General features: G+C 34.9%; 1 protein-coding gene and 1 pseudogene across 1 annotated transcript; both read left to right on the top strand.

Annotated features, from left to right (window-relative positions):
- Positions 1–3878: 3878 nt before the first annotated feature.
- On the top strand, positions 3879–6296 carry LOC121747224 (annotated as a pseudogene).
- A 3617-nt stretch (positions 6297–9913) lies between these two features.
- Positions 9914–10834, top strand: LOC121747857 (zinc finger protein ZAT5-like). Its single transcript, XM_042141994.1, has one exon. It carries the CDS (start codon positions 10055–10057, stop codon positions 10733–10735), a length of 681 nt encoding a protein of 226 aa, XP_041997928.1. The 5' UTR covers positions 9914–10054; the 3' UTR covers positions 10736–10834.
- Positions 10835–12919: the final 2085 nt, after the last annotated feature.

Raw genomic sequence — 12919 nt, 5'->3', positions numbered from 1 at the left:
TTTTTTTTTTCGATTTTAAAATTTTAAATTTCAATTCCTTAAATTCCGTGACAAAAAGTGTTTTGCTTATCTTGTAACCGAATGAGTAACCGTTATCCGGACGTCTAGTTTTGCAGTTCAGTTTTGGTTCGGCCTGTTCACTATGCATGTGATTTTAAGTTTAATTTGTGGAATACTTTTTTTTTATTTAAAAGCACTTGTCAATTTGTGGAATATTAGGGAAACAGATTCGTGAAGTTAAACTCGTGCACGAGTGAATCTCACACGTGTGAAACACTAGTCAAATATTACTTTGTGGCGTACGCCGCCTTACTTTAATATTCCAAGTTCAATTTGAAAAGTTGTTAATCTCACACTTATCCTATTCCTAGTAGTAGGGGTATTATTTATTTATCACTTTTAATATGACATATACTTCGTTGCCAAAGAAGAATATGCACTTTGAGGCAGAGAAAAAAAGTACTTCATCCGATTCTTCATAGTTGAGGCAAAAATTTTGGCTCAGAGTTTAAGAAAATGATATTGAATGTGTTAAATAAATAGATAAAAAGTAGAGAGGGGAAAAAATAGAGAGCATAAAGTAGAAAGTGAATAAAGTAAGAGAAAGTAAATTGAGATTCAGAAAAAAGTTACTATATAGAGAAATGACTCAACTATGACGAAACTTCCCAAAATGGAAAAATGACTTAACTATGGAGAAGCGGATGGAGTAATTAAAGTATTGTTAGTTAGAAATGAGTCCCCACCTTACAAGAGAGAAGAGAGTTTTCTAAAATTGAAAAATGCATATTCTTGTGGGACGGACTAAAATGAAAGAGTGCATATTTTTATGGGAATGAGCGAATATATTTTATTGTTATAATGTATTTATATTTCTGAATTTATGGGTTGCCTTTCCTTCTGGAGAAGTAATACAAGGTCGGTGCAAGTGCATTTTCCATTGGAGAATAAAAAATTGAAATGCCGCTTTTTTTTTTTGCTTATCAATAGTTCAATGCTACGTCACATCAGTTTTTTAGATCCAAAGAATTTTCTTGCTACGATTGCAATATTTTAGTGAGGATAGAAAAAAACAATTGTTTTTCCTTTTTTTTTTTGACAAAGAGCAATATCGTAAGTAACTTTTTTATATCTAATAGGCACACACCAATTAAGCTAAAAAATTAGTAGTACGTATAACTTTATTTCATTAGTTCGCATAATGGGAGAGGTTGAAATTCAATCGATTATGGCAAATACACTATACTGGATTGATGAAGCATGAAACAAAAAAATAGTTACTTTACATGCATTAATTGGATTCTTTATTATTTCAACGTATGTAGTAATTACTTACTATTATATGTAGAAAGAACTCTGCTTTAACGTGCTATAGAAAAAGGACATTTTAGGCGTATTGGTCGATTTTATTAAGTATTTGTTAATCACGATCAAATTCATCAGAATAACAAGTATCTACGATAGCTACCAATATACCATGATTTGGTGTGAATATTTGATGTCTAAACAATGGAAATTAGGTTAATGAAATTTATATCTAAATAACCATATGTAATGAAAATCACTTAATTAAATAATCATAATTTTGTGGGATAGGCCAATGACTGCTTGATGGGCTAACTATTAATTCAGTTGGGCCTATATTAGGTTTCTGTTATAGGGGATTCCTACCTTCAAAGCCCAACTCAATATACGAATTCTTCTTTGTTTTCGTTGCTACATTTTTTTTCTCTCATAACAATAAATAGCAAGAAAAATCCCTATATACGCTTATTTTTATATGCTATATCCAATTGGAAGCGATCATATGGAAAAGTATATGATAATAAATTACGACTGCCAATATTAATGTCGTAACTACGGGTTTTTTTTAATGCACAATCTATATTTGTCTATCATAATATTTTTTATTTAAAGTGAACTACATAAATGGTACCTGATCTTTAACTTTCACATATAAATGGTACCTGATCTTTATTTTATACTCCCTCCGTCCCGCACTACTCGCACTTATTTCCTTTTTGGGCGTCCCAAGTTACTTGCACCATTTCCATTTTTAGTAAAAAATTTTCACCTACAGCCGTAATTTTTGACTTTCCTATACACTCATTCTTTAATCTCCGTGCCGAAAAGGAAAGGGGCGAGTAGCCCGGGACGGAGGGGAGTATCATTTTTGGTACCTATTAATCACATTTTAGTACCTGATAAGATTTTCACCCCAAAATGCCCTCTAAACAAATGCATTTTTCCATTTGTGTCATAGAGGATATTTGGGCATAAATAAAACTAGTACCAAAGTGATAGTATTATAATATCTTCTTTCATTCTCCTCCCTCTTTATACTATTATTATTAATCAATATTAATATTATTATTTTAGTATTTATAAATTAATAATTAATTTATTTTTAATATTATTCAAATATACTTAAATATAATTAGAGTTATAATTATATTTAATTAGTATAATAATATTATTATTACAATATAAAAACTAGTAGTAATAATAAATAATTATTGTATAATTATTTAAATTATGAATCATATAATATTATATAATAATAACAATTATTATTATTATTATTATCATTATTTATATTAAATTAATAACTAATCAATATAATGCTAATAAAAATTTAAAATTGTGAATTGTATTATAAAGAGTTGAATATTTTTAGTTAGGTGTTTCAACCCTAAATGAGTATAAAATAATTTAATAAAAAAATATTCAATTGATTTAATTACTTTAATAATTAATTTAATTATGTGTTTTATTCTTGATTTATATTATGGATACCATTAGATGTATGCATAAAACACTAAAAAGAAAGAAGAGAAAAGAAAAAAGAGGAAATATAAACTAAGGAGAAAAAAGAAAGAATAAAGGAAGATAAATATTAAAAAGAAAGAAGAAAATGAAGAAAAAAGAAAGAAGAAGAAACTAAAGAAGAAATAAGAAGGAAGAAAAAAAAAATCACATCTTTGGTACTATTTAATTGAAAATTTCAAAAATATCCTCCATAACAAAAAATCTCATGCTTGGTACCCAGAGTTATTTTTGTCATGTGGTACAAAAAACGATATAAAATAAAAATTAGGTATCATTTATGTGCGAAAGTGAAAGATCGTGTATTATTTATATAGTTCACTAAAGCTTGCCACCAAATACTCCGGCTGCTATGATTTTAATCTTAATTCAAAATACTACTACTAGTCTACTAACATTATTATTTATCACTCACTTAATTTAATATAAAAATAGTCCATCTATTCCTAGAAAAAAAACCATTAAGAAAGTTTTCGGAAAAGTAATCCACTCACTTAAATAAATGATAAATAATTCTAGAATTCACTTATAAAATTGAAAGATAATTAATGTGAAGAAAACCAACAATGTAACATAACAACTATTTTACGTGACACGGAAATACTACTAACATTCTTTGGAAAATAGCCTTTTTCAATCAACACTTAAATTTGAAAACGAGAAATCTTCGGCGTTGCGCAATTGGGTATCATTTTGAATAATTAGGTAACCAACAAATCAAGATTACATTTTTAATTACGACCCCACGCAAGTTCATATTCCGCCCTCTTTCAAGATTCAAACTTTTTTCCCCCAAAAAAACAAAATCCCAAAAAAAAAAATACCGTGAAAAATGACATTGACTCGACGCGAAGTGGGTACCCACAGGGATCTCTCATGGTGCCGGCGCGTGTACATTCAAATGTACAGCCGTCTCAATGAAAACGAGACATTTGTACTAAGTGGCTATGATGCAAGAGCCTTAACCCCCTCGCAACAACCTTGTCTGAAATTTTGGGCATTCTCTTTTTCTTGGTTTGAACGATTTTTTTTGGCTGCTGGGGACGGTGATGTGTTTGGAAGGGGGGGATATATGAATAATGGGTTCAAGAAAGAGTAGCTGCGGCGTCAACTATGATTACTCTTTTAAGGTTCTGTTGATTGGGGACTCTGGTGTTGGAAAGAGCAGCCTTTTTGCTCAGTTTCATCTCCAATTGTCAGCAGTTTCCTCATGATCTTTCTCCTACTATTGGTAATTAATACTAGTGTTTTAATATGTAGGTTAGACAATCTTGGCCTTTTCATGTTTGATGATTCTTGAATCTTCTAAATTTGCGGGATTTGTGTTGTGGTCATTTTTTATGATAAAATTTGGTTCTTGAATTGCTCAATGAGGACTATTTCTGATATGTATTGGCATGATAGAAATTTTGTCTAAATTTGTGAAGATGGATGTCTTAGTTTTTGTATGGTTTTATGGCCTAAAACTTGATCATTTAAGGTGGTAGACAAATCACGTTTGAGTTTGGGTGATTGTTTTGTCTAAATTTGTGACTTTTGAAGTTTTTGAAGGCAGTTGAAGATGGATGCCTTAGTTTTTGATGATAAAGCTTTGTTCTTGAATTACTAATTGAGGAATATTTATGATATGCATCGGCATGATGGAAAATTTGTCTGAATTTGTGACTTTTGAAGTTTTTTGAAGGCTGTTGAAGATGAATGCCTTAGTTTTTTTTTTAGTTTTTTTTAATGGTTTTATGGCCTTAAACTTGATCATTTAAGGTGGTAGGCAAATCATGTTTGAGTTTGGGTGATTGTTTTGGATTATTTGATTTGATTTAGTGTAGGTTTATGTTTGATTGAATTATCAGGAGTAGATTTCAAGATAAAGATGCTAACCACTGCTGGAAAAAGACTGAAACTTACAATCTGGGATACAGGTATAACACCTCCTTCATTATAACTGTGGATTGTAAAAACCTTAATGTGGGGGTAATGTTTTTTTTTCGACTAAATTTGATTTGAATTGGTACAATCAAATCAAATCAGAACCTTTCAAGTAAATTTGGTTAGTTTTGGATATTGTTTAATAAGGATCGATGCTCTTTACTCTGAATAATAAGGATGAATGGGAAATTGGGATTCAATAGGTTATGTTGGTGAGGATTTAGCTTTGTGGTTGAAGTGTCTTTTCTATAGGGTCTGGTAATTTAGTTGAAAGTTTTGGTCATTTTATGATCATTTAACTTCATACAATGACTAATGAGACACTGAATTTGTCAGATATAATGAATTTCTTAATTAATACTCCTATGTTAATGGGATCAATATGCCAAACTGTGTAGAAAACACTTCAGTTCTATGATGAACTTGTGATTGAGAAGCCAGAGTTTCGAATCATTAATTACAAATGCATTTGTTAGGTACACCAAAATAGGACAAGGAATTAGATTAATTTTGCTCATTAATTGAAGTCATTTTCATACTTCCCCTGGTTCGCTGGCAACCATGTATTCATCTTTTTTTACTCGTTCTATGTTAAGAACTCATGCATACGTGTATAATTACATTATTGCAATGCAGCCGGACAGGAAAGGTTTGGATCATTAATAAGTTCATACTACCGAGGAGCACATGGTATCATCCTTGGTATGCGACACTTTAGTTTTGTTGTTGGTGCCCTTTTTCTCTTATGATAATTAAGAATAAACTCTGTATTCCTCTGTGCAGTTTATGATGTAACAAGACGAGAGACCTTACAAGCCTATCGAAGACCTGGGTCAAGGAATTAGAGCGTTGCTGCACCGATCCTGATTGTATCAAGATACTAGTTGGCAACAAAGTTGACAGGGTAAGTTACATACACATGTGTCTTTCTAAACGACATATCTCGCTGATGGATGGCCGTTTTCAGGAAAACGAGAGGGCTGTTACCACGGAAGAGGGGATGGCTCTCGCACAAGAGCATGAATGTTTGTTTTTCGAGTGCAGTGCCAAGACTCAAGCAAATGTGAAGCAATGTTTCAAAGACCTCTCGCTTAAGGTTCTTTTCATTTATTAAATCGAAAATGTTCCATCATCTCATTGTCTTACATTCCAGCATACTTATTTTTCTATAGATACTGAACGTACCGAGCTTGCTGGAGAAAGGATCTACGCCCGTAAATGTAAAGAACCAGATTTTGAAGCAAAAGCAAGTTGGAGACAATGGAAATTGCTGCTCCTAGTTGAAAACTCAGCGTTGCTTCGAACTAGCTCGGTTTTTTGCAGATTCCCTTCGACTCAAATATGATGATAATCTGAATCTTTGGAATAAAGCAGTTATCATCCCTTGGTTGTTTCATTACATTAGTTTAATCTTTTGCAAGCTGGCAGTTTTGTACACCCCAAAGTTCCATGAAGGAATCATATTTGTACATCTGTACAAATGCATCATAATGTATATGTTTGTATATTGATTCCCAGTAATTTATCACTTCTATTTCTCTTTCCACATTGCTTTGCTTGAGCAGTTGGTGCTTGATTTTTATTTGTGCTTGCTCTTAGTAAATGTGGACTGGGCCGCCCCGGCCCATGGAAGGTCCAAAGGAGCCCATGGGCCTAAGTATGTCCTGATAGAATTCCAGCCCGATATTGTATGAATACTCCTTTCGGCCTTGTGGGCCCGGAACTAGTTGTGCTGGCCCGATAGTTCGACTTAATTGTTTAATTACTTACAATAGGTATGACCTATCGAAATTGAAAAAAATTATTAGCAATAACTTGTATTATGCCGAGGATACCTATTTCGAATATGCGCATTTCAGTACTGAATACCTCAACCAAGATCCATATATTGTGGGAAAAAAACATCTCTAACAAGAAAAAATTTAGTATATATAAGAAAACTAACAACACGCAATCACCTCAATAAGTCAATATGAACAAGATTCATCTGTTATTCTTACTAGTGGAAACCTTGTTTCTTATAGATTTTGTGAATGGATGTTTCTTGACAAAAAAAAATTCTATTTATGTCGTTAGCAATCTTCCACCGGATTATGCCCCACTGAAGATTCATACGACATTGGAAATCATGTCCTATATGTTAACCAAGATTTTCACTGGGATTTTTGTGAGAATTTTTTCCCGGGTACGTTATTCTTTTGTCATTTTTGATGGGGATCAAAGGAAAAAGCTTTCGAAGTTTATAACCAGGGCAAGTATGGGTCAACCGCACACCAATACTGGTGGGTTGCAAAAAGCGATGGTATTTATTTCAGCAATCAGACCCAATTGGCTTCATTGAATAAAATATATGACTGGAATACTTAGGGGTCACACTTGGGAACAAGGAATTTGTGCTTGATTTCACACTAATGTTTATCATCACTTTATATAACAAAAGTCTAGTTACTGCCATTTCCTTTTGAATGTAATAGGAGTACTTAACAAAAAGCATTATACTTATAAAAAATCTTAGGTTTGCAAAAGAGAAGAAGAGTCCATTAATGAGATATTTCTCGTTTTTGGGAGATCAGTAAGAATATGTTTGTGGATGTTTCATGGGGGAGATTCCATTTTTGTTCTAGAGAATTAATGGAATTCCATTTTAATGAAGGAGATTAGATTTATTCCGAATGGGGGAGTGACGCACAAGGGTTATGCGTCGTTATTATTGAACGACGCACAACCCTTGACGCACAAGGATTATGCGTCTTTCAAAGACGCATAAGCATTATGCGTCTTACCCTAATGACGCATAACCCTTATGCATCACACTGGTAAGCATTCCCGCCTGTCACCTGGGTGACCCGGGTTCGATCCCCGGCAATGGCGCATTTTTACTATTATTATTACTATTATTTATTAGAGTATAGTCACCGCTATTATAATAAGCATTATTTTATTTTCTTATAATTGTGGGTAGAACATTCATTAATCAATATTGCAGCAAGGACTTTTGGAAATTATTTTATTTTATTTTCTTATAACATAAAGACTTGGATTATTTAATTAATAGTATATAATATTATGCCATGTATTTTATATAAGCGTAATCTATAAGTGAATAAAGTTTTGATTTTTATGTTATTATACAATTAACGGCATAAACAATAGTAATTTTTAAGATATTCGAAAATAAACTTAATATATAAAATAAAATAAACAGTGGTCATAGATAATAGTAGTATAAATTAATTTGTCAATGTACATGTATTCGTTTTGGGGGACCAATCAGATTGGGCATTTATTCTTAACTTCTTTAATTAATTCTTTTATAAGAGTAATATCTATTTGCCAAAAACAAATGTTTAGAATAACTCATTTTTATCAAATACTAATCACTTAAAAAAATGCGCCGTTGCCAGGGATTGAACCCGGGTCACCCAGGTGATAGGTTGGAATGCTTACCAGTGTGACGCATAAGGGTTATGCGTCATTAGGGTAAGACGCATAATGCTTATGCGTCTTTGAACGACGCATAACCCTTGTGCGTCGTTAATTAACGACGCATAAGGGTTGTGCGTCGTTCAATAATAACGACGCATAACCCTTGTGCGTCACTCCCCCATTCGGAATAAATCTAATCTCCTTCATTAAAATAAAATTTCATTAGTTCTCTAGAACAAAAATAGAATTGTTCCATGTTTCATGTCAGATTCTGCAATATTATAAGTTTGAATTCTTCAAGAATTTGTAAGTGGATGTCCATTCACAATACTATTCGGGGGTGTTCGGTTTGCAAGATTGTATCAGGGATTAAATTTGTAATGTGTTTGGTTCATGAGATTCAACCCCTCAACTCAATCCTAGATGGATAGTCATGAGATAATTAGTCATAGCTAACCCCCTATGACTAAAATAATCTCACAACTCAATCCTAGATTGTATCTTGATATTACTTTATCTTGGAAACCGAACACCATCTTCATATACTAGTAAGCTCCCTCCAACTTTTGCACCACTCAAGATACATTGTGCATCCGGAGACGACGAGCTTGGATATCACATCCTCCAACCCAATCAAGATCTTCAATGGAGTTTTTACCCAAATATTGTCCCGATAGCGTTATTCTTTTGTCATTTTTGGTGGGAATCCAAGGATAAAGCTTTTGATGTTAATAAAGAAAATCTCAAGGGTGGTGGTTTATCTACACGTGAGTTGTGGTGGATAGTAATGAGCGATTGTATTGATTTTAGCAATGAAAAGAACGCTACTTTGTTGGAGAAACAACTTGATTGGAATAGTGATTTAGAAATAGGTAGGATTCCGCCACAGCAATTTAATAAATAAATAAGAGTCATCTCTTGTCATTTTAGTCTGTCCGCGAATAGGTCCGGTTCATTATTTCTATAAATGATAAGAGGTACCACATTCCACCAACTCATTCTCCACACATATCATTTAAAACTGAGTCCATATTCCACTAACTTTTTACACCCACTTTTAATTCTTAACATTTCTTAAAACCTGTGCCAGAAAGAAATTAGACTCATATTTGCGAACGGAAGGAGTACTAGCTTAAACAAACTCAAGAAGTTCGTGATAGAAAATGTATTTGCCATAATTATTGCCGGGGAATATAAAATTTAAAGTAATATTGATGAGAATTAATTTATCTGGATATGGTGATCCAAAAACTTATTGCATTTCATATCTACATGACTATATTATTCTAACAATAAAAAAGGAGTTAGGATTTCAGACTTTTTCATACGAACGGAGAGAGTTTTATTTTACAAAAGCCATTTCGCACATAGCTCACTTGAATAATAGAAATGGAATGCATGGATTAATATACATATTTTATATATCACTATGAAATGTAGACCCTTAGCGAAGGAATGGACTTGATAAATCAACAACAAACTTTTGGAAATATGTCGTTGAAAAATGGTTTTCTAGCAAATAGTGTGATTTATATATCACTCACACATCTAACTGAAAATTTTATCTAATGGTTTTTGTTGACCTGTAGTTTTTATTTGTGTAATATCGGTTTACTCGAATATAGTCAGTCCAAATATCTATCTAAATTTCTATATTTAGTCCACGAATTGCTCATATATAAAGCCATTTAACTTCCAAGATCTCTCACATTCACTAATTTCCTTCGTAGTGAAACTTCCCCAACCTCCACTCCCTCCCTCCTACTTTCTTTCTCCTCCTCTCTAGAATGTGAGAAAAAAAAAAGAAAAAAACAAAAAAAATTCAAGAAAGTAAAACAACCACATCGAAACACCACGGCGGCGTTGGGATATATATATGGAGACCGCGACGGAGGAGGCTGCGGCGGTGGCGGTGACGCCGTGTTTGAACACCGACGTCATCGCGAAAGGCAAGCGAACCAAGCGACAACGACCTAACTCTCCCTTTTCCTTCACCATCACGCCACCTCCACGCGCCGCCTCGGAGGAGAGCACCACCACGGAGGAAGCCGACACCGCCAGGTGCCTCATCCTCCTCTCCCAGGGCCACTTCATCCCCATCACCAAAACCCGCCGCGACGCCGCCATGTACACATGCAAGACGTGCAACCGCTCCTTCCAATCCTTCCAGGCACTCGGCGGCCACCGCGCCAGCCACAAGAAGCCGAAGAACGAGAAGCGATACGCCATTTTCTCTCCCACCTCTCTCTCTCTTCAGCTCAGCAGCGTCTCCACCACCGCCACCGCCGCGATGAAGTCGCCGAGAGTCCACGAGTGCTCGTATTGCGGGGCGGAGTTCGCCTCCGGGCAGGCCCTCGGCGGCCACATGAGGAAGCACCGCGGCGGCGCCGCCCCACCGATCCCGACGAACATTCGAGAAGCAATAGTTTTTGATGAGGCGGAAGAGAGGATGAAGGGCGGAAACTGGCTGTCGTTGGATCTCAATCTTCCGGCGCCGGATGATGAGAGAGAGAGAAGCCCTAACCGGATTGCTCAGCCATTACCACTTAACCGCTGATTTGATGCTAAAACGCAACTCAGTTGGTAAGACGTTTCTCCTCCAACTTTAAATCACAGGTTCGAGTCGTAACAGTGGAGATAGGAAACGTTATTGATATCTTTATAAAACCACTAATTTATTTTCCCATTATTATTTTTGGAAGGTTTGAATTATTCTTTTTTTATATGACCTTCCACAATTTGGCATTTTTGACTCACCATTGTATGTACTATAACAATTCCTTTTTAAGGAAAATATTTTCTGTAGTGTTTTTTTAAAGTAGTAGCTCACGACATTCTTTGAATTATGTAAATAGTTTTTTTACTTTGTTTTGGCAGTTTTTAGCCCTGCTCCTAATCATAATATTTTAGGAGTAAGTAAGTTAGGAGAGTATATATGGATTGAATTCAATCTTCTCTAATTTTTTTTTATATATGTACATATGGTATTCAAACCTCGCTCTATAGTATAAAATGTGCAAGTTTTTGTTCAAGGTTTGTAAAGCTAACTAATATTGTACTGTTATTTATATTGTTTTTATAATGTCCTAAAAAGAGTTTACTTCACTGCAGTATAGTAGTATAAATCTTTGCCTTTAATTGGGGACATATATTGTTGTTTGAGCGATTTAGTTCACAAAATTAGTATAACTAAGAGATGATTAAAGTATAACTAATCTTTAATGCATAACTAGAGAAAACAATTTTATTTCATTATAAGAGTGATTTAGATTATACTAATTTATAGTGAAGTATTTACTCCATAAAATATTTCGTTCACTATAGTGGCGTTTTGGTTCACTCCGTGTTTTCACATTTGTGTTGTGAACTAAAACGCCTTTATAGTCGAAACATAGCTAGTAGAATGGTCGAAACTGCACGTTTTGTCTAATTCCATTACTTTTGAAGATAACAAAAAAAGGGAAGGATTTGAATCAATATGCTTAATCAATATGTAAGATGAGATCTGAAGTCTTACGGTTACTCTCATATTACTGCTTAATGCATATTGTTAGGCTAAATGTGTGTGTGATCATGAATGAGTGTAGACATCAACCACCAATCTAATACTAGTACTTATTTTTCTTGAATCATCCGTTAATTAATGTATGTGAAGAACGAACCTACGGTTGTGATGATCGAAATGTAAAATTAATGAAATGACAACATGCAAGGAAGAACACAAGCGAATTACGTGGTTCGGCGTAAGCCTACATCCACGGGCAGAATCTGGTGTGTTTCTTTATTGATCACTCGAGAAATTACAAACATAAGAGCACTCAAAACTCTCAAGAATTTACAAGATGGAAAACCCTCAACTCGCCCGAAAACTTCTTGCTTCGAGAGCTAAAAACGCACAGCTGAAAGATAACACTTCCTCTCTTGAATTCTCTCTCTATCACTTTTGATTTCTGTTGTTGTTAGTTCCGGAATGAATCGCAACTCCCTTAAGAAGTATCGATCAAGAAAACCGCCGAACAGCTTCCTTTGCCGAACAGCTTCCAATTGCCGAATAGCTTCCAATTGCTGAACAGCTTCCTTTTGCCGAACAGCTTCCAATTGCCGAACAGCTTCCAATTGCTGAACAGCTTCCAATTGCTGAACAGCTTCATTTTGCCGAACAGCTTCCTTTGGCCGAACAGCTCCTTTTGCCGAACACGGTTATAACCGTTTCCAACGGCTAGTTCCTGTTTTGGTTCCCAACGGCTATTTCCTGACTTGATTCTTCCACCAGCTCAATCCGATCTTGATGAGCTCAAACACTAACAAATCCTCCACCTTTGAGCAATCTAAGATCCATCACCACCAGTTCCACCTTCCTTCCCATACTTACAAATTTCGGACCACCCCAACCAAATCCAAGCAATGTCGGAACTTGGATCTTGGTAGGGCTTTAGTAAGTGCATCAGCCGCATTGTGCTCGGTGCTGACCTTCTCAATCTTCACCGCACCCTTCTCAACCTCATCTCGAATGAAATGCAGCCTCACGTCTATATGTTTGCTGCGTTCATGATATGTCTGATGTTTCGAGAGACAAATCGCGCTATTGCTGTCGCACTTGATCACAACATTCTCTTGCTTCACCCCAAAATCACCAACTATACCCCTAAGCCAGAAGCTTTCCTTTACTGCCTCAGCAAGAGCTATATACTCTGCCTCCGTCGTCGATAGAGCCAGCACGGATTGGAGATTAGACTTCCAG

Source organism: Salvia splendens, chromosome 9 (assembly GCF_004379255.2).
Source record: "Salvia splendens isolate huo1 chromosome 9, SspV2, whole genome shotgun sequence".
Lineage (NCBI taxonomy): Eukaryota > Viridiplantae > Streptophyta > Magnoliopsida > Lamiales > Lamiaceae > Salvia > Salvia splendens.
This window is presented reverse-complemented; position numbering and strand designations above follow the sequence as displayed.